Here is a 26,523-nt window from a genome sequence, read left to right on the forward strand (position 1 = left end):
ACTTCTCATTTATCCCACAATATTATGTATGAGAAATGTTAGGGCTATCAAACTTTTTGCTAAGAGATGGGTATCAAAATGATGTGAAACTTATTTTTTTGAAGATGATCAAAACAATTAATCAAGAACAATGTTAGCACCAATAAATACCACGTCATTTTGATACTGGTGAAAATCAGTGACAATTTTACTTTACTTTTGATTTTTCTGGATTTACTTTACATTCTCACATGGAGAAGAGTGACGTGAAGAGAGAAAGAGTTAAAGTGGCTTAATCATGGGTGCCTTGTCAAGTCTGTGTGAAATTATGGTTCTCTCAAGTTTATTTGAATTGGAGAATATCTAGTTAGTTATAGTATATGAATATTTTTGACCTATCAAAAAGTAAAAAGACAAAAATACTCTTTAAATATAATTAATTGGATAATCTACAGTTCATTTGCGTGGGAGAGGATCCTGTTCTGTATTTTTAACGATGACTAAGCAAAACAAACATGTGTCATTATATAATTGTTGCTGATGTGTCAAGTTATAAAATTCTGTTAACTTTTCTAATGCATGAAATCAATTTCTTTGGGACTGGTTAAAAGATTAATTACTTTATAAATATCATACGAGTCTACAACTACAAGGATAAAAAAACCAAAAAAATGCATTTTTCCTTGAGGTGGTGTTTGGTAAATGGGTTGGCCTACACACTGTAGTTGATGTGAAAAAAAAAGTAAAAATGTTTTGTATAAAAAAGTGAAAAAGTGGTATGAAAAAGTGAAAAAGTTTTGTTTTGTAGTGATTTTTTTATTTAAATAATAATAAAAAGTGAATGATATGATATAAAAAGTGAAAAAGTTAAAATGTTTTGATGTTATTTTTTTTAGAAATGGTGATGAACAGGGTCTAAGCCAACTCCAATCCCTTTACCAAACAAGCCCTGAATGTACGATAAAGTGGGGATATCCGACCCGTTAAATTGAGAACTTCGGATCATCCATTTTTAACGACACTACTTAAAAAAAAAGAGAAAAATACAACCACCTTAGCCAGGAGTTCCGGGTACGGCTTTCTCATTTCTTCTTCTTCTGTGCCAAGATTGTCATCTTCTTCTCCGCTCGGCAATCAAAGAGATCGACTCCCGCGAGCTCAACCTCAGCCCCGAGCTGAAAATGTAAAACCTAATTAACTAATCCCGCTCGCTTTTATTTTCGTCAAAATTTTCATGAATTTTCGGTGATTTCTGAATTAGTCTTATGCTAATGCCATTATCAGATTGCTTGAAGTTCTAGGCGTCGAGATTTTGCGGAACTGGTCGATTTTCGGTTCTCCCCGTGCTGGATCTGGAGGTATTTTCTCGAATTTTACCGTCAATTCGGTTACGTTTAAGAAAAGAAAGGACGAGAAAATTTGTAATTCTCTCTGTAGTTTTTATCTAACGTAGAAAATTCAACTTCAATTTCCTAAGCAACCGCGTGGAGCTCAATTGACCGGACTTTTCAATTTCAAACATACACATACACACACAGAACCGGACATACGTATTTCATTTTATTTGTTAGCAAAATCAGCTTTGTCGAACGTTTTTAACTCACAAAATATTACTTTATCTGTGTTATTTTGTGGTCAGATTCGTGTTACACTGTCGTTAGCACTGTACTAATCGTTTATAGTTCTCTGTTGAATGCTTCAGGTGTACTAGGGCAATGCACTTCGCTTTTTTCTGATAACATTGTTACTCTTATAAAAAGGGTCCTAAGTCTAACACTATTCTGTTTGGGATCAACCCTTTGCCTGGATGAATTGAGTTGTACTTCGTTTCTACGGAATCTGGTGAGGTGCAAAGATCAAGATGGGGCTTTTTGATGGTTTGCCTGTGTCTCCCAATAAAGCAGTAAGTTCAGTTTGCTTTATTTAAGGTTTTTATCACAAACATAAGTTGTACTTTCTTTAGAATTGGATTGCCCATTGAATTTGTTTTTACTTAATAGAAGAAAAAAAGAAAAAGGTAGACTCGATGTCATAGAAATCTAATACATAAGAATCATCATCGTCTTTTTCGTTTGCAAAAATTGGAGTGAAAAGAATCATGATTTGGTATAGGACCTGATTTGACCCACGAATCTCATGGAAGAAGATGGAAGAAAAAGAATTACTGAGGCTTGAAATAGTTCTCTCTTGAGGACTGTTTAGAGGTTTATATGAGGCAGAAAGGGAATGCTTTTCTTCCCCTCTACTGTGCGTGTGCTAAGATCGAAGAATTAAATGAATCAGTTTGATTGACTGCCCCGAGCCTTCGAGCCTCTAGTTCTGATTTTGCTAGCGTCTTTCCATGACAGGCTGACCTAAGGAAGATGCACTGGGATAACTATTTTTTGCTCCTTTTTTTTTTTCCTCTTGCGGGGAAACACTGATGTTAAGAACGCTAATGAGATTGCAAAATGTTTCACAGACAAAATTTGATTATGATTTAGCTTTATACAATGCAATGCCCATGATTCTGGTGCATAGTAATGTTTTAAGAGCTGTAGCAACTGGCATGGTAGTCCTCTTTTGAGATGCAGGTATCGATATGCCAGTCACCATCTGACCATTTGTTATATTTTGACCTTATTATATATTCTACTATGCGCCTATGGCTTTGTAATTTTCTTCTTCTCATTGTCCCTGTTTGCTCTTATGGTAAATGCAGTATCTAAGAGACGAGCTTTCTAGAATAGATGAGAGTTGGGCCGCAGCACGCTTTGATTCGTTACCCCATGTTGTACACATTTTGACATCTAAAGATCGTGAAAGTGAAGTTCAGTTTTTGAAGGAGCAAAGTGACATTATTGAGGAGGTTGTGGATGAAGTAGTGCATGCTTATCACAGTGGCTTCAACAAAGCAATTCAAAATTATTCCCAGGTTTCTGACCAGTTTTCCCCTTGACTTTTATACATGCTTTTCTGGATGGTCTTCTACATTTTGCACGCATGCGATTGTGTGTTTTGTGGTGCGGTTACTGATCATATGATGGGATTCATGTGATGAACAAATAGATCATGCAGGAGCATTATGGTATTTTACTTAGGCTGAGAGCAGTCTCTTAATCGTGAATTTAACTTATTTTGATAACATTATTAATTTATTTTCTCCTGTTGTAGATATTTTTTTAATACTTTTATGATGGAGCCTTTCAAATATTGATTTTTCTTTTCCCCCACTCCCCTGGGCACCCCCCAGTGAATGAGAAAAGTCAGAGTTGCAGTTCCATTCTGTGTTGTAATTTCCTTTTTCTTTTTTTTTGGTTCAGATCTTGCGCTTGTTCAGCGAATCTACCGACAGTATAGGTGTCTTAAAGGTTGATTTGGCTGAGGCAAAGACGCGTCTTAGTGCTCGCAATAAGCAATTGCATCAGTTGTGGTATCGGTCAGTAACGTTGCGTCACATAATTTCCCTGTTAGATCAAATTGAGGGCATAGCTAAGGTTTGTCTATACCTATTTCCAGCTTTCAGATGATATCAGATTCAATGTATTTGCATATCTTGGTGAATGTTAAATTTCATTTGCCTAATTCCATCAAAATACTACACCTATGCCTCTGTGCTTTTTGTACTTGAGTTACAGTTTCCATCTATCCATATATAGAGGCACGCATGCATTAGTATGCACACATTTATGCATGCTATGGTATGTCCTTACTAACTTGTTCTAACCTCTGCTTAAAAAAAAAAAAAAAGAACTTGTATGCTGACCTTGCCACTTGCAGACTCGCACTACAGTTATGCTGTTTTGAATTATCTGCATGCCACACTTCTGCTGATTCTGTAAAACTTTCATCTTCTCTATTTGAAATTTGACTCAGGTTCCAGCTCGTATTGAGAAGCTCATTGCTGACAAGCAGTTCTATGCTGCAGTTCAGTTGCATGTTCAATCAACATTGATGCTTGAGCGAGAGGGGCTTCAAACTGTTGGTTTTCTAACCTTTTGCTATCACATCCACTTCTGTAATGTCATAAGAAGTGTTTTATGTTCTTTTTTCTTTCATTTTTTTTTTCCTGGTTTGTGTAGCTTATATATTCTTTTTTTGATAAGTAATTGGTTCCAAGGGGTGGGGGAAGGGGAGATTCATGGTTTTTGTGTAGCTTGTATTCTACTTAAGTTACGTCCAAATCTCTATTTTATGGTTGGTGTCTGAAAAAATATTATGATTCATTGTATCTTGCAAGTTTCTAAGCCTTAGGTCATCAGTCCAATACTCATGGAGTTAAAGTACAATACTGTTTTTATCATCCTGAATTCCAGTAATCTGTCATATTACACTCTACCCTTTGTTTTGTTTTTTGTTTTTGTTCTATTCTTTTTTTTTTTTTTTTTTGAATTATTAGCTGCTTTGATGTTTGCAAAATCTAGCAACACTATCTTGACCATGAGGATTGCAGTATGTCTCATTGGCTCACATATCTATTGAAAAATCTCGCCTTCGTACTGTATCTTTAAAGATAATCATTTTTTTTTTTTTGTTAAGTTAAAGACAATCATTCAGAAAATTACCTAGCAGCTCTGTATCTATTTTTTTCTAGACATTTCACCTCAAAATAAGAAATTGTATTGCGATCATGCTTCCAAGTGATTCTTTTTGTCTTTTCACGTTGACGCTAGTACTGAGTGAAAATGTAAGGATTGAACTTTTTAAGTGTTGTGCTTGCATCATAATTATTCTGGGATTATATGGCCCAGGTTGGTGCTCTTCAAGATGTCCGGTCAGAGCTGACAAAGTTGCGAGGAGTTCTTTTTTATAAAGTTTTGGAGGACTTGCATGCACATCTGTACAATAAAGGTGAATACAGGTATTTACTTTTCTTCTTAACTCCAACAATCATATCCTTCGTGCCCTAAGAATCCTATTTATATCAACTTCTATAATTTTAATTTTATTTTTGGGGTGCTTGGTGGTGTTTGGCATGTGGGTGTGTGATGGAGACACCAGACACGAGTCATAAATCACACCAGCCCATGACCTTTTGGTTGGGTGATTGAGGGCAGGATTATTATTGGGTTTTATTAGTTTGCATTTTAGTTGTTTTATTGTTTATTTTTCAGACTGGTTGTAGTATTTTTACTTTGGCCTTCATGTTATTTTAGCTGGCCATTATCCCAAGTACGATTAGAGTTAGGGTTAGGGTTTACTCTAGTCTATTTAAACCTAATTTTCTATTGTATTCGTAGCTTATTGAGAATTAAAATTTTGATCGACTGTTGTGGTCTATCTTCTTTTTTCCGAGCTTCTGGTTTATTTTCTCTTCTCTCAGCTTCTTCTTCTCTTTAAACTTTTTTCTCAGTTGCTTGTTTGTCTGACATCAACATGTTTACAATATAATATTGACGGTGTTTCAGAGCTAGTCTAACTGATGCTGATATTATTATTATTTTTGGATAAGTTGTTAGGGGATTAGTAGAAAGAAGAAAGTCCTCGTGTACATAGAATTTTAGATGCTGATATCAGCTATATGGTTTTCCTTGGTTCTGTTGGCAGGCATATTGGTGTTTTGAAGAAAATTTATGACGATTTTACTACAGCTCTATTTATTGATATGTCTTTGTCCTCTTCCTTTTTCCTTTTTATTTGTTGGTGGTTGGGGGCAGAAAGAGTTTGCAGGTTTTGTTGTGTTGTGATTATTTATCACTAGAACCACAAATTTTCGGAATTACAATGTGAGCTATTTGTTAAAAGGTATTGCTTTTATTTATTTTTGATAAGTAATAAACCAGTCTCATTGAAAGCATAAGCCACCTTGAGTACACAGAAAGTATACGAAAGTAACCACCTAGCTACAAATAGCAAAACGAACAAGAAAGTCGCTAAAACTAATCGACTATTAAATTTATTGCCTTTAAGCTGATTATATTCTGCAGCTCAGCTGCCTCAAGTGTGCATGAAAGGGATGATGAAATGCCAACGACCACAGCTGTTGCATTTTCTGTGAATAATTCACAACCTCTATCTCGAAGAACCAGGTTACTGAAAGTTGACAGCCAGATTGGTGTCCATGTGGATGGATCATATAGACCCAGTTCTGTTGATGGAGGGTAAGATCGGACATTTTTTTTTTTTTTTTTAACTGTGTTTGTGCTACTTATATTATCTGTTTTTTGAGCCGCCTTGTTAATCATATTTGAACTGCTTCTTTTTCTTTATCAATACTTCTACTTATGCCACATTTTTATTTGATAGTTGTGCATTTTTTTCCCCATCTAAATATACCTCAGAATGTGCTTACAGTTCATCTTTTGATGGCTATGATGAGGGTGGTGCTCTGGAACTACATGATGATGCTGCTTCAGAAGGGTATAAGGCATCAATAAGAGTCAATGGTGGTGATGGTAATGGTAATCTAAAGGATGTCAAAATTGTTCCTCGTCAAATGCCAATATGGCTTTCAAATTCCACTCCAGATGAATTTCTTGTAAGAGAATCTTTTAATTACATCTCATGTTATCTTATGTGTTGCTGTTCTCATCTTCTAGGCTGAAGCTTTGGGTGTTATAATTGAATGTAGGAAGCAATGAAAAAGAGTGAAGCTCCACTTCATGTAAAATATTTGCAAACCATGGTTGAGTGTCTCTGCATGCTTGGCAAAGTTGCAGCTGCTGGTGCTATAATATGGTTTGTTGTCTGACTGATATACTTCCCTCTGACTCTGTATGAAGAATAGTTTTGAAAGGATTTATTTTCTTCCAGTGGTGTCTTGGGCAGAATCTCCATACATAATTTTGTTGTATATTAGCTTCTCCTTCTAGAATATGGGAATTTCTTGGATTGTGTTTCTTTCTCCCCTTTTTCTTTTAATGATTGGATCTGGTCCTGACCTTAATATTTGTTGTTCTTGGTACTTTTATTATCGACAGTTATGTTATATTGGTGTTCACTGTTCTATAAGCATTGACATAATATATGCAACTAAAATTGCCCTCAACCACCATCTGAAGAAACTTATGAATAGAGGGCATGCCATGTTAATAATGCCAATATGCTTGTCTTTATGGCACCTTTAATATTAATTGTCTACCGAATATAGGATCAAATTCATTTACTGATTGTTAAATTTCTTGGTTCCTAATTGTCGTGGATAGATAGAAAACTAGTACTGGGTACTTTGCTGAAGCATGGTGGGATGACGTCAATGAAGACTGTCTATCTAGCATTCTGACTGATTTTGTGTCCGGTTTTGCCATAACACTCTTGTGGCTGAGGCAAATTGATGTGAATGTGAATTTGTATGGTGATTAAATTGGTTAACAATCTTAGTCTTGTTGAAACTGCATCTTGTTTCATGAACTGAGTACGTACTATACTCAGATTTTCATATTTATTTTTTTCCATCACTATATTGGTTAACAATCTTAGTCTTGTTGAAACTGTATCTTGTTTCATGAACCGAGTACGTACTATACTCAGATTTTCATATGTATCTTTTTCCAAGTAGCGAACCCCATCTAGTTTGTGATAATGACTAAATTCTGTTGAATATGTGTATCTTCTTTTTGAACTTATGGCACTTTCATTTTCATTTTTCTTCTCTCAAACATGTACTTTATGATGACATATAAACTTTATCGATTTTGTTTTGTAACAGCCAAAGATTGCGACCGGCAATACATGAGATTATCACATCCAAGATTAAAGCTCACGCAGAACTTGTTAATTCTTCAAGGTCTGGCATTGGTCAGGGTGACCGAACTGCAACTGTAGGTCTTCATTTTATGAAAGGACAGTTAGGAAGCTTCCAGTTGCCAAAACAGAAGCGCCAGAATGGGATATCTCTGACTGGGACTCTTTTGGCGGTAAGCCCTGTCTCGCCTGTGATGTCTCCCACAGGAAAAGCACAGGCTTCCGCAAGGGAGGTTCTGGATTCAATCTTGGATACTGTTGTTCGGATATTTGGTAAGATAACTACTTTCTGGTCTTTACTTTGTTTGTTAATGTTGAAACAAATTTCTCATTTTTAATTGTTCAGAGAATCATGTTGTTGTTGGAGAGATTCTGGAGTCAAAATCCACTCATCTAACTGAGGTGAACACACCAAGGTCAATTTCAACAGATTGGAACCTTGATTCTGAAGCATCTCAAGTTACTGGGGGCTACAACATTGGGTTTTCCTTAACAGTTTTGCAGGTAACCCTATCTGCTTTAAGTTGTTTACAATCTGGATGCCTGATATTAAATTCGAAAAAAAAAATAAAATTGGGGATAATATACTTTAGCCCCTCGAACTATCACCCATTTTGCAATTATGCCTCCTAACTTTAAAAAGTGACATCGAGGCCCCACATATTATCATTGCGAGTCAAATTAGACACTTTTGCATTTTTCTTCCCAAAATACCCTTGAAGTTATTAAGAAATAAAATTAAAAAAAATATAAAAATAACAATTTGAAAAAAATAATTAAGGGGGCTAATGTGAAAAGGGCAACCCATTTTTAGTGTTTTTAGTTTTTTTTTGTTTAATTTTTTTCAAATGGTTATTTTTTTAATAAATTTAAGGGTATTTTGGGGAGAAAAATAAAAAAGTGTACGCAGTGGTAGTATGAAAAGCCCTAATGTTACTTTTTAAAGTTTATAGGTGTAAGTGCAAAATATGTATTTTCCTCTAAAAAATAAATAGCATTAATGAACTGGCATGATCCTTTCCCAACTTATGTTTTAACTTGTATTTATTTAATGTGCCAAAGAGTGAATGCCAACAACTCATTTGTGAGATTCTGCGAGCAACTCCTGAAGCAGCGTCTGCAGATGCTGCTGTTCAAACAGCTAGACTTGCAAGCAAGGCCCCTTCCAAGGAAAAGAGGCAAGTGCCTATAAATTCTTATTCAAATCTCTACCATGTGGTATTCCCTAGATCATTGCTTCAACTTCTGTCAAATTCAGGTTACTTTTTGAGTTGCTGCTTTTCCCTCATATTTCTTTTCTTCCTTAAATCCTTGCTAATTAGGATAAGTTAGGATTAAAAGTACACCTAGAGAGGCTGAATCCCAATGTTCAAGGTGCGTCTAATATGTGTCTAGGAGCATTTTGGTGACGGCATTGGGGTGATGTTCAAATAATGACACAGATGGTGGATTTGTTTGCAGTTGTGGCTAGGAGTTATTGCCTGATATGGTCGTTCTGTCCACCCTTTTTCTTAAATATATATCATTAGTATTTACAAATAACAGTGAGACTCTTGAAAATTGTAAATCCTTTTTTTTTTTTTTTTTTTTTTTTTTAAATTTTATTTTTATAGAAGTATTCATTTTATTAATGAGAGGAGCATGTTTAAGTACACATGATCTACAAGAAAAACTCCTAAAAAGTTACAATTTAAATTCAAAAGACCAATAAATACTAAAATAGATGAGTGGATACTGCCTAAGGTATTCATCAAACGATAATTCTCTCCTCTATTCTGAAAGAATGTAATAGACGTTTTCTTTTTCAAGGCTACATCAAAATTGATGGGTGTTTATACGTGAAGCTTGGATAGCTTCAGGGAGATAAAGTTGCTTCATGTCTCTCTCTCTCTCTCTGCAGTTCCCCTAGGAACACCTTCCATTGTGACGAAGAGAGTCTAGAAGAGAACAAATTGGGACTTGAAACCCAAGAAATTTGCCTGTTCAACTTGCCATCAAACCAAGACTGAAAACCTTATTTCATGTCCTTTTCATGGAATCCAACATAGAAAGGCTGATCTCAACTATATGCAAGTGTATGCACTGCAAACTTATAATTGGAAAGTCAAAAGGACAAGTTCTCATAAACTTATTTTTAGATTTACTTATAATATATATATATATATATATATATATATATATATATATATATATATTGAAAGCCACTGTAGAGTAAATTTGTGACTGCATTGATGCTTTTTATTTTATTTTTAATAGTGAAGCTTAGCTGGATGTTTATTCTTTTCCTCCTAAAATTTTAACAATGGGAATTTGTTGGTAAACTTTTATATGTTCCACTTGGTTGAAGTCTTTTCTTCATTTTAATTAACATATCAAAAGGACTCCTGATTCCTTCATTTTCAGATGCTGACCTGATTCACTGTCATCCATGGGTGCTTTAACTTTGAAGCCAATATGTTGGTTGACATGTTTTTAATATAACTTATACTGAAATTCTGATAATCTTAACTTTTTGATCACTGGATGCGAAGGAGAGTTTGTGTATGTTGGGGTATTATTATTTTGCATATAAGCTACATGGTAGCTTGCTACATCTAGTTTACTTTTCTTAGATATAATGAGAATCGTTTCATTTAATTCTCACTTTTTTTTTTTTTTTTTGATAAGTCATTTAATTCTCAATTTTTACTTGCACAATCATGTAATATTTCATGCTGATGTGTAACAGGGACCGGTCAGAAGATGGTCTTACCTTTGCTTTTCGTTTCACAGATGCTACAATATCCATTCCTAACCAGGGTATGTTGAAGATGCATTACTTACATTTCCTGCATTGATTCTCATTGTATAAGTTGGATTTAGTTTCCAATTCTAGTTAATTGTATCAATTTTTATGGGATCCTTGAATTACCATATTCTAATTGTTGGTTGTAGCAATTGTAACGGGATCCTTGAATTACCACAAAAATGATCTCATTTATGGTATCCTTGATTCCTAAGCAGGAGTCGACCTCATTCGTCAGGGATGGAGTCGGAGGGGTCCTAATGTATCACAAGAAGGTTATGGGTCTGCAACTGTCTTGCCTGAGCAAGGCATTTATCTAGCAGCATCTGTATACCGACCTGTGCTTCAGGTTCTGGACTGTCTTATATCCATTTTACCAATGCAAAATATATTATCTTTGCATATCAGGTTCTCTAGTTGGCCTTTTCTGATCTGATGTGATCTGCAGTTCACAGATAAGGTCGCTTCAATGCTGCCGAAAAAGTATGCCCAGCTTGGGTATGCTCAAAACTCTTGTACTCTTTTCTTGTTCAGTAATTTAATTTTACATTGAATCACCACATTGCTTGAAATGTACAATGCACAACTCCCCTCGGCCCCCATCCTTGGGGCCAATTACTTATTAAAAAAAGAGTAGTTAGGAAGCCTTTAACTTTTGTCTTACTATTTCGGTCTTCTGCATGATTTTCTCGCTTCTTCCTTAATTGAAATTGGGATAGTGCTCTGCATTAGAAGTGAAATGTGGAGGTGGAAGAATGTGTCTTCACATAATACTTTAATCTATGTTTCTTATTGTGGTAAAGTTTCAACCTAAGTTCTTGTAGTGTGCTAGTCATGTTTTGACTGATTACCAAATGCTGAAGAAAAGTTGTAAATTCAGTGTTGTGATCCTTCTATGTTCTCCTGGTTCCATACTGATGTGCATTTGAATTTTTAACTTCTAAAACTGCAGGAACGATGGATTGCTTGCTTTTGTGGAAAACTTCGTGAAGGACCACTTTTTACCAACTATGTTTGTAGACTACCGAAAAAGTGTACAGCAAGCTATATCAAGCAAGTTCTCTAAACTATTTTGACTTGGTCTTTTTTTTTTTTTTCAGAAATATTTTTGAGAGCTGATAACTTGCATTGCGTTCCTTTTTCTTTTTTCTTTTGTTAATTGGTTAGCTTGAGTAGCCTGAAGCTATAAATCAAATTGTTTAGCTCATTGTCATGGAGCAAACTTTATCTTATTTGAAATGTTTTAAGAGGCTACGGCATCAATTCCCAAGGCCCATCTGAGTGCTGTTAACTCTTGGCTTACTCACAGTTGTGTGCCAGAGCCTTATGGAATCATAGATATCTGACACTTTTACCTCAAATACATTTTCTTTTAATAAGTGAAGTATTATTTTTTGAGAAAAGGGCGAAGCTCAAGTACACGTGTTATACACAAAAGTTTCAACTCAGATGTGATAAATCAGATACTAACACTGGAGGAATTAAAAACATTAAAAGAAAAAAGAAAAAAGTGGATCTAAATCTGGGTGGAACTAAATGTCAAGAGTAAAACAATTTAATAAGCCCCATCTTGTGCTTATATAGAGTAATCTTGACACCCTGGAAAGCTCTACCATTGTGCCTATTCTGAATTATATACATTAATCACTGCCGTCTGAGCTGCCCTCGCCGACCTTTCCCTGCCACCGCTCTCCAAATTAAACAACTCAAGCACAAATGGAGGCATAACCCAATTTGTACTGAATAGCACAATTTGCTGGCCTTGTAACAATGAAGAAGCAGGCGATCTATAGACTCCTCTCCTACCTTGCATATTTAGCTCCAGTTATCAGTAAAGTGTCCCCTGTTTCAAATTTTTTGACACCTGTAGAAGTAATACCTGCCCGCCTAATACTCTTCTGAGTTATAAATATGAAATCTAATGTTTGTAACAACAAGAAAAGTTAAACCGTGAGGTTTCATCACTAGTCTATGATTGGAAAAGGCCATAGTGTGACACAACATGTTTATGTTGTTTTTGACATTTGAAGCTATAGAAGTTGCAGAAAGAATGAAACCTGTACACTATAACTATAAAGAGAATATATATATATATATATATATATATATATATATATATTTTCTTTGTTATAACTCCACATTCGTGGAGGATTAGGACAGTGCGTATGTGAGTTGGATGAGTCACTGAGAGATTGTTGGATGATGTCTATGTACCTGTGACACATGTTCGAGATTGTTAAATGATGCCTATGTACCTGTTACACATATTAATCTTTTGGCTGTCCTTTTTATGCAAAAAAAAATCTTATTCCTGTGAGTAATCTTGTAGGTCCAGCTGCATTTCGGCCAAGGGCACATACTGCTGCTTCTTATACTCCATTGGTTGAGAAGGGAAGACCGGTCTTGCAGGGGCTTTTGGCTATAGATTTCTTAGCAAAGGAGGCAAGTTAACTTATGTTTCCCATCTTAAAAGAAAGGGCTTTTTGCCCCTTATACACTGTACAATCAGTGGGCTTCACTAGATTTGGGCTGTATAGCCACTACTATTCTGGTTCTATTCTGATATATGTATAACATTTTTTTATAAGTTATTTATGGTATTTTGACTATCTAATTTGAAGTTATAACTTATTTTAGGTGCTTGGTTGGGCTCAAGCAATGCCTAAATTTGCTGGTGACCTTGTGAAGTATGTGCAGACTTTCCTTGAGCGCACATATGAAAGATGTCGTACTTCATACATGGAGGCATGGAGTTTCTCTATTTTTTCTCCTTTTGGATCAGCACATTATTGATATTATTGTTTTTAGTTATCCTTTTTTTTTTTTTTTTTTTTTTTTTTTGTAATTAGTTGATTGGTTTGTGCTTTAGGCCACATGGATTTAACAGGAATAGAACTCATGATTGACATAATTTATCATTTACCATAGCTTTTTAATGTGCCAATCAGGAATCCCCAAAGTTCCTTTATGTGACTTATCAGCTCTTAATAAAAAATACAAGTTGTATCATTTGTATGTTTGAATGATTATAGTTAATTTGGATTTTATTCCTTTTGTAATTGCATATAGCTTGCAAAGTGTTCCCATAATTCACGTGGAACTTAGTTTTTGTTGCCTTGCAGTCTTTAATTCATGTCATCAACATGAATTTTCAAACCTTAGGAGCACCAGTATATCCTAAAATATTTTCTCCTTTAGTTTTTCTTGAGCTTCCCTAACTCCATTTTCCCCCCTTGAAAGTTTTTATATATTTTTTTTCCTTGAGATAATAATTAAATTCCTTTATTCTGTTTCATACAACTTATTACCGTACTTCCATTTTCATCAAATGTTAGATAAAAGTTCCTCTTATTTTCTTAATGTCATTGTCCTTCCCCGATACTCTCACAATTTTCCCTTTTATGCCCTCTACTTGTCCAAACTCCTCTTCCCTTTCACTCATCTAGCATTTTGGGTGGCTTTTATCCTCATCCTTCGAAAACTTGTTAATTTTATGCTTGTTCTACCCTTGGCTTGCCCCTATACCCCACTTGTGTCTTAGGTCTTTATTCCGCTGCATCTGACATGAATGTAATGCTGTTCAGCCATCAAAACCTGATGCCTTTCACCCTATCCTTTTTATGCAACTTAAGAATACTAATCTTCTATCCCTTCATTTTAGTTGTGTTGCTTATGTTATTTGCTCTAAAAGCCCTGTTACATCTTTGAAATTTTGCTTTGTGATATAAGATTTCTAATAGGGGAATTTTTTATTGCCCTTTTTAAATCTTATTATTTCACCACCAAATTCTTTAGATGGCTGCTTTTTCTGTTTGATACTATAAACCTGTCTGATTTCCTTCTAGTATTAGTGATTAGACCGTCGGTTCCTTTGGATATATTCCATTTAGCTCTAGATCATTTTTCCTTCTAAGTTCCACTGCTTTAATATTCAATTGTTATCTTTTTTTCTTCCCCCTATATCTTTTGGTACTTTCTTTTTATCCATCTAGCCTATGTTGATACTAGGAGACACAATATATGATAGCTTATCAAAGAGAGAAGAAATGTTCTCAACATATGATAATTGTGAGGCGTTGATGCTCAATTGGCATTTGGATAGATTAATCAATATTCCATTGCAGTTTTGACATTGCATAATGTTTGCGCTATATGTATCATTTCTAGATAAATGTTTGGACATTTGGTGCACATTTAAGTCATAATTGCATTAGTAAATTAGTTTATATAAAGGTAAGGCTGGACTACTTGCTATTAATGTAAGTACAATACCAGATTAAGAAACAATGCACATTTCAGTCATTAGCGGTGCACAGCATATGTTAGTGATGACTACTTGTCTTGGAGTCACTTTTCCAATCATTAACTTTCAACTTCTAGGTGGACAAGGAGTCACATAGTGTACTCGATTTGTGAACCTTTGAAGAAAACTTTAGTACTTTTCAAAAACGTTTTGCATAATGTTTCAGGCAGTGCTTGAGAAGCAGACTTATATGCTCATTGGGAGGCATGATATTGAGAAATTGATGCGACTCGATCCAGCAAGTTCTTGTTTACCAAATCCACTTGGTCAGTCAAACATGGACAACAATGTCTCTGATGCTGAAAGCTTTGAGATTGAACTGGAGCTTAGTGACTTATTGTTGGCTTTGCGGCCCATTAAGCAGGTCCTTCTATGACCATTTGAAACTACAAGTTATTTATTTGAACTATTAATTTGTGTTCTTATTTTGGGCTATTAATTTTCCTCAAGTACTAATAAAAAAAAAAAAATTTCATCCGGTTGGATTTCGACTTCTCTGAAAATATATAAATATGTGAAAGAGTAAATCTAAAAGCTCAACTCTTATACAAAACATGTACAACTAGGCTAATATGGAGTGCTCATAAACTATTGGATCAACCTTTATTAAAAAAAGCCCATAAATCCAATGGTTTATAGGCACTCTACGTCAGCCCAGTTGTACAATAGTTATATAAGAGTTGAGTTTTTAGCATTGCTCTATGTGAACTCTTGCTGGTGAATTTGATTCTCACTGCACTGAAGTGCTAATGAACATAGGTATCAGGATTATGTATTGATATTTCTTCTTTATTTTCTCTTGTGCAGGAGAATTTAATTCGTGATGATAACAAAATCATTTTGCTGGCATCCCTTAGTGATTCATTGGAGTATGTTGCAGACTCAATTGAAAGGCAAGTTCTCTCATAGTCACAAATTATGCTTTGTGTTATGAGCAGAAGGCTTTGTGTTGTTCCCATATTCCCAGAATGTGTCTTTATTTTTATGTAACTGTGCACATCATATAAATTAATAAAACTACTGGCTTTCTGAAACTTCGTAGTAGCTAATTATTTTCAATTGCTTGAATGAATTACAATTCTCATGCTAAATACAGACTTGGGCAAACAAACTCAAGATCATCAAATCAAGTTGAAGAAAATCCCAAGCACCGTCATACTCGAACAAGCAGTGCACCTATTAGGGATTTGGCATCATTTGCTGATGAGTACAGGAAATTAGCAATTGACTGCCTTAAGGTTTTACGTGTAGAGATGCAGTTGGAGACAATTTTCCATATGCAGGTTTGTAAACCTTGTGTAATTTATATATACTTTGTCTCAATGGGAATAGATACAATATAAAGGTCTTGAAAGTGAAAACACTGGAAATATGTTCTGCTCACCAAGCTTTATGATTTAAACAGGAAATGACAAATAGGCAATATTTGGAGGACCAAGATGCTGAAGAGCCAGATGACTTTATTATTTCACTCACTGCCCAGGTCAGTATATTTATCTCTAGTTTTTTATTTTTTTATTTTTATTATTTTTTTAAATTTTTATTTTATTTTATGTGTACAATAGTAATATTGCTGTTGGCCTACTCAAAAGATTTTTATTTGATTATTTTTACCACATCCATTGGAGTGGGGAAGATTTCCAAGAGAGATAAAATGTGGATATGCCAATATGATAATATTTAAAATACTAGGATAAAGTTAGACAGGGATGCATTTAAGTAAATTATTTATTTTTTATATATTAGCATCCTATTGTGAACTGATTTTTTTTTTTTCCTATAGTTGTACGTTATACTAATTTAGTCAGAAAGTTAATTTAGTCATGGTAGCATCAATATTTCTTTAGTAGAAAAAACGTACTCAAAAATCTTTTTCTGTGTTTTAACTTGCAATTGCATTCCTTTTAATAAAAAATCAGCAGCATGGAGGACTTAAGTACACATATATTGGCATCTGAGAAGCCACATGCATGACAGTACTTTTGCAAATGATCAAGGGTTTTTCTGCATTTTGTGGCAAGTTCTATCCCAAGAAAAGGAATTGGGGGTGGAAAAATATAACTATTAAGAGAAACAAACATTCTTATTATAATCTCTAATGAGATTTTAACTACTTTTTTGTGCAGGTAAGTTGACAAGAAACCAAATATTTTATTATTTTTTTCTTTTTTGTTCTAATATGGAAAGGAAAGGAAAGCATGATCAATGCAATCTAATTTTTGACATTTTTTCTTTCCTAGTGGATTAGCCTTCAATTGCATAGACTTGACTGAACCCTAACGCAAGCTAGTTGGGGTTGGTTGCATCAATTATTTTCGTTTTCAAAGTGCATGAATAACTTTCTTCTTGACAAGCAGTGATACTGATACATTAGAAACAAATTTTATGCAAGGATGATTATCGGAACAGATATATTCTTGAATCCCATTAAATCATGTTCACTGAGTATCATATTCTCTTGGAAGCAATCTTACATGTCTTTCCTACTTTGTACCAATAGATAACACGTAGGGATGAGGCTATGGCACCTTTTGTTGCAAGTTCAAAGCGCAATTACATATTTGGTGGAATTTGTAGCATTGCGGCTACTGCGTCCATCAAGGTTCGCATGCACTGTGATATTTGGTTACATTTTAATGTTCTTTTGGACTTCAACGTGTTTCTGTTTCCCATGCAATGTTTCATCTCTTGTTCACTGCTGATGAGAAAAAGGCAATGTCTGCTTAGGCTTTGGCTGATATGAAATCCATCAACCTCTTTGGGGTTCAGCAGATATGCCGGAATTCAATTGCACTAGAACAGGTAAATTTTGTTCCCGATAGGTTGTCTTTCTGTTCTCCAAACTGGTTTGAGTGACTTGAAATTTTCTCAGGAGCAAATATATTTCTTTTAACGCTTTTATTTGTTCCAATGATTAAGAAAAATGGTATTGATGCGGTGAGTATCAGCTTACCCATCATCTTAAGCTGGCTCTTCCTTGACCTTCAGTGTCCTTTATAATATCCCTATGGAAGCAATTCAACAAGTGGAATGTGGGATAAGGTTTGTGTAACCTTTTCAAAGGGGGTGAACTTAAGCTTCATCTTTCTTCTTTTTAAGGTAGAGAATGAAGCTCTTTTGAGTGATTGTAGTTGACCCTTAATGATGGAATTACCCGTAAAGTTATATTGTGTTCCATGTAATATGGAAAAATGAGTCTTAATGTTGAAAATTTATGGGACGGGTTTCCTCCCTGCCAATCACACGGCGAAGGCTATTAGCTGTACCTTAGATGCAACAAGTTGGCCTTCCTAGATATTGGCATCATTTTACGAAAGGTTGACATTTGCTGGGGGCTGATGGCAAAATATCTTTAGAACTAGGGTGGTTATGTACTCTCATCCCTAAGGCCAACCCAAAATTGTGCAAATGAGGTTTGCTGGTTTTCATTTTGATTTTACGATACAATGCTACATTCTACATTGGTTTTGTTGGCATTACAGGCCCTGGCAGCTATCCCATCGATTAAAAGTGAAGCTGTGCAACAGAGATTAGATCATGTCCGTACTTACTACGAACTTCTAAACATGCCATTTGAGGCAAGCCATCTGAACTTAATTAATATTTTCTTTCTTTAAGTTATTGTGTTGCCACCAGTGATCAGCATTTCAGTTGATGATGTTTACAGGCCTTGCTAGCCTTCATCGTGGAGCACGAGCACTTGTTTACTGCTGCAGAGTGAGTTGATAAGACTTACTGCTTTACTCTTATTAGTTGGAATACTCGGTATAGTTGGTGAATAACATGTCACATTATCTTTGACAGGTATGCTAATCTTCTAAAGGTCCAGGTCCCCGGGAGGGAGATTTCTGAGGATGCACAAGAGCGTGTATCAGAGATTTTATCATCTCATTAGCTTTCCCGTTTCTGAAGTCGTTTTGGTTGTGGCATGTTGCTGGTATGCATCTAAGAGATGATTGTTATTTCTTAAGAAGGCTGATGCTGCGATGGGAGGATGTAGATGCCACTTCCATGGAAGTCACCAGTCAGCATGTGCCTTGCACCGTGGTTCAGTTTGTGAGTGATTATAATTTATTCATGTGTAGTATCAATTTTGGGCGCTTATGTGATTCCTTTGGGCTTGTATGAAGCTTCGATTTAGCATTCATTAGAACAAAAAGTAACTCCCATGTATATTTCTGATGCTGATTATTATTTGTAAATTGTTCAAAATATGTTTCGCAAACGCTTCCAGATCCCATTTTATCCGAACTTCTGATAAGATCTTTTAGAGAAGCATTATGTTAAATTCGAGTTTGAAATTTGTGTAGCCAGTTATGATTCAAATTGATCTCAAATTCCTTATTAAGCCCAAAACAACGTAGTCTACGTAGATAATTACTCAATTAAATTACAAGTTGAATACAGAAAATGAGATCCTGCACAAAGTTTTTGGGTTCTCGGAGGCCTTTTGACAACCTCAGCAAGAAAAATACATGGAATATTCTTAGCAAAATTAATATTACAAATGTATATGTATGGAAGTTACTTCCACCATGCCAACCCATCTAGGAAACGTGCCTTCTTTGGAAAAGCTGCATAGGCTTTGACTGCTGATCACTGCCTTGAACCAACTAGGAAGGGAGGAGCTTTTGACGACTTGATTTCTTTCTTCTCTTTGACCAAAGCCACCAGTTGGCTATAACCGTCAACAATTTGGGCAGTCTCGTAACTTGTCATCTACTCCTACCGTGTTGGCAATAAATAACTACATCCTAGCGGGAAGGATTCTAAGTGGGATTGCGAATCTCGTCAACTTAGAGAGAGTCGAAATGTGGAATAAGAGATTGTTAGATAACATTCCCCATGATATTGGAAACCTTCAAAGACCACGGGTAATTAGGTAACATTCCCATGATATTGGAAAGCTTTAAATACCACGGGTAAGGTTTCTTCGCATAAACAATCTCTCGGGCAACATTCTGCACTCTCTTGAAAATTTGAGTATTTAAGAAATAATAATTTTAATGGAAAAGCATACCTGTAAGTCTAAAAAACTTCCAATCTTAGCGCTCTTTAAAACTTTCTAATAACAATCTCAATGGCACCATACATTCATAGATCATTGGTGTTACGAGAATTCGTAACTGATCTTGTGATTCGCCTGTCTACCGAATAAGAAGCAGGGGATCGATTCTTATTCTTACCTATGGTTGCTAGTTTTAATAGAAAAACTAACGGAAGGATATTAGAGGTATCCTCAGCCTCTTACAAACAATGAGTTTGTGGAATAAATTTATGCATGCCTTTTATTGAATAATCATCCCCTTTAAATAGAGGAACTGACGTCCTTGACTGAAAAGTAAACATAGACTACTACTCCTCTAAGAAGTAGGAGATAAGAGACAAACTCCTATTACAACTTGGAGATGACTCCTATCGACACCTATTGAAGGAAATAAACTTCTACTAGACTCCTACTTGGAGGTAAACTCCTACTCGACTTTAATTAAATGACAAGACTCCAATTTAATATGCATGCTGTATTCCATAGTAACCTAATACTATTACATTTCCCCTCCCTTCAAAATGCCCTTGTCCTCAAGGGCGAGTTCTGGAAATTGTTGGTACAGAGTGGACACGCGCTCCCATGTAGCATCAACGGGGTTAAATCCATGCCAATGAATCAGAGCTTCTTTGTTGTGATCTTTGCCCCTAAAATCCAAGATAGCCTGTGGTCGAAGAATCTGACCTGTGTATGGAACCTCAGGGAGCGAGGTGCTTGGGATTACTCCTTGGCCCAACTTCTTCTTGAGTAAGGAAATATGAAATACTGGATGTACCTTAGATCCGGCGGGTAATTCTAGGCGATAAGCCACCTCTCCTACCCGTTCGACTATCTTATAAGGGCCAAAATACTTGGCAGCCAACTTCATGTTCACCCTTCTCTCCACCGAATGTTGTCGGTAGGGATGTAGCCTTACATACACGAGGTCCCCTGGAAAAAATACCCTTTCTGTGTGACCTTTATCATACACTTGTTTCATACGATTCTGAGCTTGGTTGATCTTTAATTTAATTTGACGCAGTAACTGATCACGTTCGAGAAGGTCTTGTTCTACTGCTGCCACTCTTGCTGTTCCTGGAATGTAGGAGAGAAGTGTTGGAGGAGGTCGTCCATATATCACCTCAAAGGGTGTCTTCCCTGTACTCGAGTGACAACTTGTATTATAAGTATATTCCACCCATGGCAACCATTTTAACCATTCCTTGGGTTTGTCCCCTGTAACACACCGCAAATACATCTCTAATGTTCTGTTGACCACCTCGGTTTGACCATCCGTTTGGGGATGATAAGCAGAACTAAAATTAAACCGAGTACCTTGCAAGCGAAAGAGTTCCTTCCAAAAATTGCTGGTGAATGTAGGATCTCTATCACAAACGATGGAAGTAGGCATCCCGTGGAGTTTGAAAATATGCTCAAAGAATTTCGAAGCTACTACGGCTGCTGAATATGGATGCTTGAGGGCTATAAAATGTGCGTATTTAGAAAGTCGATCCACCACCACAAAAATAACTGAGTGTCCTTGGGAGTGAGGTAAGCCTTCCACAAAATCCATGGAAATATCACTCCAAATAGCTGTTGGAATGGGAAGGGGTTGTAGTAACCCGGCAGGCAAGGTTAATTCAACCTTGTTTCTTTGGCACACATCACACTCCCTCAAATAAGCCTTTATTTGGGCGCATGCACCTTGCCAATAGAAAACAGACTTCAATCTATGCCACATTTTATGGAAACCTTCATGTGAACCACTGTGCATTTCATGAATTATAGCATTGGTTAGGGGAGATTGTGCCCGTAAATAAATTCGGTCCTTGAAGAAGATTAAACCGGATCTATAACTCCAAGCCCCAGTTGCTTCACCTTCCTGAATATTTTTAACCAAATTTTGCAGCTCCTTCTCGGTAGCTACTTCTTCTTTGATGGGTTCAACCCATTGAGGAATGGGGTTAGAGATAGCTAGTACTTGTCCAGAATCTTCTCTGCGTGATAGACTATCAGCTACTGAATTTTCCAGCCCCTTTTTGTATTCAATGGTGAACTCATAGCCCATTAGTTTGACCAACCATTTTTGTTGAGCCTCCGTAGTTATGGTTTGGTCCAATAAGTACTTCAGACTTTTCTGGTCAGTTCTGACAATAAACTTCTGTCCTAGTAAATAAGGACGCCATTTTTGAACTGCTGCTATCAGAGCTAACATCTCCCTTTCGTAAGTAGAACGTGATAAATTCTTTCCTTTCAAAACCTGGCTAAAAAATGCAATAGGTCTTGCATCTTGCATTAATACTGCCCCAATTCCAGACCCCGAAGCATCACACTCGACAACAAAGGTTTTGTTGAAATCTGGTAAAGCTAACACTGGCCCTGTGGTCATAGCTTTCTTGAGAAGATCAAAAGACTGTTTTGCCTGATCCGACCATTCAAATGCATCTTTTTTAAGTAGCTTGGTAAGAGGTCCAGCTATCAACCCGTACCCTTGAATAAATTTCCTGTAATATCCTGTTAATCCCAAAAATCCCCTCAAGGCTTTGACTGAGGTCGGTGTCCGCCATTTTACCATTGCCTCAATTTTATCTGAATCCATAGAAACTCCTTCTCGAGAGATTACATGGCCCAGATAGCTTATTGTGTCTTGACCAAACTGACATTTTTCACGCCTTGCAAATAGTTGATGAGCCTTTAAAATTGCCAAAACAGCTTTCACATGCACTAGATGCTCATCCCAGGTTTTACTATATATTAAAATATCATCAAAGAAAACCAAAACATACTTCCGCAATAATTCTTTAAAGATCTCGTTCATGAGAGATTGGAAGGTGGAGGGTGCATTAGTTAGTCCAAACGGCATTACTAGATACTCATAATGCCCATGATGTGTTCGGAAAGCCGTTTTCTCAATACTGTCTTCCGCCATTCTTATTTGATGATAACCCGACCTAAGGTCTAATTTAGAAAAAATATGGGCTCCATTCAATTCATCAAGTAGCTCATCAATCACTGGAATGGGAAATTTATCTTTAATAGTCACTTGGTTGAGCGCCCTATAATCCACGCATAACCTCCACGAACCGTCATGTTTTTTGACTAGTAAGACTGGCGACGAATATGGGCTGGTGCTAGGCCGAACTACGCCCGTTTGTAGCAAACTGGTGACTATTTTCTCAATTTCACTTTTTTGATAATGGGGGTAACGATATGGTCTCACATTAACTGGACTACTACCATGTTTGAGTAGAATCTTGTGATTGTGAGGCCTATTGGGTGGCAGCCCTTGTGGTTCCTCAAAAATTTCAGAGAATTGGTTTAATATAGACATAAGTTGGCTTTCGGTGGAAGTGGACCCTCCTTGTTGGGCACCTAAAGTAATACTATTGAATTGCCCTTGTGTAGACAAACCCCAATCACGTGACACTATCTGACACAACCATCCTTCTCCCTTTCTTTGCATCTCCTTTCCCATTGTGTTGTCTGCTACTACGCGGTTTAATGGAGGCTTCATTCCCCTTAACTCAATATCCCTTCCCTTCCATGAAAACCTCATGAATAAATTAGAAAAATCCCATAAAATCGGCCCCAAGGTGCGTAGCCACTGTGTCCCTAAAACCACTTCGCAAACTTCTAAAGGTAGTACAAAAAAATCAATTACAAAGGTCTCACCTTGAAGCCAGAGGAGTAGTCCGGCGCATTGGCCAGTGCTGTTCAGTTGTTCTCCATTTGCCACCGTCACCCGCAGCAGTCCTGTTGGAGAAGGTTTGAGACCGAGCTGTGCTGCTATACGAGAGCTGAGAAAATTGTGTGTGCTCCCGGAATCCATCAACACTGTCAATCGTTGCCTACCCAGTTCTCCTTTCACGCGCATCGTCTGAGGTGTTGGCATTCCTGTGAGAGCATGTAAGGAAATCACTGGATCGTCTTCATCTCTCTCTTTGCTAGTTGTGTATTCCTCTTCCCAGTCATCATCTTCTGTGTATACCCCTTCAATCATAAAAAGTTTTTTGCACCTATGGCCAGGGACGAATTTTTCGTCACAATTGAAGCATAACCCACGGACTCTTCGATCTTGCATCTCAGCCGGAGATAATTTTCGAATAGATGGGGTTTTGGGACGAACCAGGTTGGGGGAAGGCAGGGGTGGCGCTGACTCCCTCTGGGTTGTACGTCGGTCCTCTGAACTGGTTTTCTTTATGCTCCAATTACGGGCTTCGTACAATCGGGCTAACCCAATTGCATCTGTCAACGTCGCAGGTCGCGCCGCTTGCACCTCTGTTCTCAGGTTCACCTTTAGCCCACTCACAAAGCACCCCAATTGATGTTGGGTTGAGAGTTTTCCTACTCTACAGAGGAGTTGCTCAAATTGGCGTTGATACTCCCTTACTGAATCTGTTTGTTGCAACTTGGTGAGATCCCCAAAGTGATCTTCAAATACGGTTGGACCATAGCGTGTATGGAGGCCAGCCTTCATAGACTCCCAGCTTAAGATCTCTTCACTATCTTTAAATAATTGATACCACATTTGTGCCTCCCCTTCTAAATGGTAAGCCGCCATGGGTAATTTATCCCTATTCTCCGTATTCTTGAATTCAAAAAATTGTTCAACCCTACTAATCCATCCCGTGGGGTCATCCGCTCCGCTGTACTTTGGGAATTCCAGCCTGGTCTCCTTTTGGCCCATGTGACCAAAGGAACCCGAATGTTGTTTATCTTTGGTTTTGCTATTGGAGGTCTCTCCGGTTCCATTACTATCTTTAGACAGTAAACTGTCTACCTTGGCTGCGTTTTCTTCCAGCTTTCTATCCGTTTTCCTTGCTTGATCATCTGTCTTCTTGAGCAAGCCTTCAATCATGGCTGTGAGGCTAGAAAGTTGCTGTTCCATCCGATCTATCCTCGGGTCTGCCATTGATGAAGAATTTGGCTTTGATACCAAATTGTTACGAGAATTCGTAACTGATCTTGTGATTCGCCTGTCTACCGAATAAGAAGCAGGGGATCGATTCTTATTCTTACCCATGGTTGCTAGTTTTAATAGAAAAACTAACGGAAGGATATTAGAGGTATCCTCAGCCTCTTACAAACAATGAGTTTGTGGAATAAATTTATGCATGCCTTTTATTGAATAATCATCCCCTTTAAATAGAGGAACTGACGTCCTTGACTGAAAAGTAGACATAGACTACTACTCCTCTAAGAAGTAGGAGATAAGAGACAAACTCCTATTACAACTTGGAGATGACTCCTATCGACACCTATTGAAGGAAATAAACTTCTACTAGACTCATACTTGGAGGTAAACTCCTACTCGACTTTAATTAAATGACAAGACTCCAATTTAATATGCATGCTGTATTCCATAGTAACCTAATACTATTACAATTGGTCTCTCATTCCTATCAATCTATATCTTGATTTGTCCCGAAACTATTTCATATACTTTTTACGATAACATTACAATTTATGGTATGTTGAATTGCAGAGTATGTTAAGGGAAATGAGGTGTCATCTTATGGTGATGTGTATAGTTATGGAATCCTCTTATGAGAAATGTTTATTGGGAAAGGACGCACGATGATATGTTCCAAGGCACTTTGAATCTACATTCCTCTTGAGCTAGTAATCGGGATTGATGATCCAATTCTCTTCCAGGGAAGAGAAGAGTAGACAACCATAAATGATTCTCATAATAATAACACTGGAAGAAACAAAATCCAGGAATGCTTAATTTTGATTTTGAGGATTGAAATTGCTTTTTCTGTTGAATAACCAGAAAAACAGATGGACATCAAAGATGTTGCAACTGAGCTTCAATTAATCAGAAAAAAAGTTTCTCGGAACTGCAAATACACCATAATATATATATATATATAATTGAAAGGGGAGAAAGGGAAAATAGACCATAATATCAATAGGTAATATTGGTAGTTTAGTAGCTTGATTAAGCAAATTTGATGAGGCGTCCAATATAAGAGTAATGCTACAAGTCCCTATTGTGTTACTCTTGTGTCCCTCAAATGATGATGTGGCTCTTAAAATTACCATTGGGCTTGTGATTGATAATTATTGAATTTTGATCAAATTATATAAATTTTGATGAGGATTATAAGCTCATTGCATTTTTAATATTTTTAAATAATTTTTTCTTATCTATATCTTTTAATTTTGCCGCTTGTAAATTCAAATCTTAGCTCCGCTACTTGTTCAACTTCAATCAAGTACACTCGGATTTCAAATAGATTTTATTTTTTTGGGATTCAAATAGATTGCTTACTAGATTCTTTGGGTTTTCATATATACGTTAAAAAAATATTTTGGTTTTATGATCTTTAAATTGTTTAAAGATTTAAAATTGAAATTAAACAATAAGATCCAAAAACAACAGCTTACAAATAATACCTAAAACATATCTATTTGAGTTGGTCATCCTCAAACAGTTGATAGGTTAATTGATATGATGGGCTTTGTTGGACCTTACTTGATGTCGATTTGATGCGTTGGGACCACTTTCTCAACTTGCTACATCAACATTTGTACCATTCAGGGGGGAACTTTTGAAATAGAGAGTAATTGGTTGGTTGAAATGTGATAGGCAAAATTATAATTTCATTTTTAGTGAACAATTTTACCCCTCAAAAGTAAGCAACCGGTTCCTCGAGGATCAATTTGCATTCCGGGGTGGCGGTGTTCCCTTAATTAAACTTAGGTCAAACACTTTCTTAAGGGATAAGGATTCTCTCCTGTTTATTTTTAAGAGGAGTTGGT

General features: G+C 36.5%; 1 protein-coding gene across 4 annotated transcripts; it reads left to right on the forward strand.

Annotated features, from left to right (window-relative positions):
- The first annotated feature begins 1,024 nt into the window (after window positions 1-1,024).
- Window positions 1,025-19,004, forward strand: SEC8 (subunit of exocyst complex 8). 4 transcript variants are annotated; one of them, XM_088517355.1, is made up of 28 exons: window positions 1,025-1,162; window positions 1,241-1,337; window positions 1,682-1,882; window positions 2,681-2,893; window positions 3,282-3,455; window positions 3,835-3,939; window positions 4,710-4,819; window positions 5,886-6,059; window positions 6,253-6,436; window positions 6,530-6,636; window positions 7,607-7,914; window positions 7,988-8,145; window positions 8,704-8,819; window positions 10,370-10,440; window positions 10,645-10,775; window positions 10,875-10,924; window positions 11,379-11,479; window positions 12,756-12,868; window positions 13,064-13,171; window positions 14,896-15,093; window positions 15,537-15,622; window positions 15,826-16,012; window positions 16,135-16,212; window positions 17,230-17,331; window positions 17,457-17,531; window positions 18,212-18,307; window positions 18,397-18,446; window positions 18,534-19,004. In XM_088517355.1, the coding sequence occupies exons 3-28, from the start codon at window positions 1,841-1,843 to the stop codon at window positions 18,622-18,624; spliced, it is 3,228 nt and encodes a 1,075-aa protein (XP_088373481.1). In that variant the 5' UTR covers window positions 1,025-1,162; window positions 1,241-1,337; window positions 1,682-1,840; the 3' UTR covers window positions 18,625-19,004. The 4 variants fall into 4 exon arrangements, with proteins under 4 accessions (XP_088373481.1, XP_059456224.2, XP_059456227.2 ...); XM_059600241.2 differs by having other exon boundaries at window positions 1,264-1,337; XM_059600244.2 differs by having other exon boundaries at window positions 1,264-1,337; window positions 4,710-4,809; window positions 5,891-6,059.
- Window positions 19,005-26,523: the final 7,519 nt, after the last annotated feature.

Source organism: Corylus avellana, chromosome 6, assembly GCF_965113065.1.
Source record: "Corylus avellana chromosome 6, dhCorAvel1.hap1.2, whole genome shotgun sequence".
Taxonomy (NCBI): domain Eukaryota; kingdom Viridiplantae; phylum Streptophyta; class Magnoliopsida; order Fagales; family Betulaceae; genus Corylus; species Corylus avellana.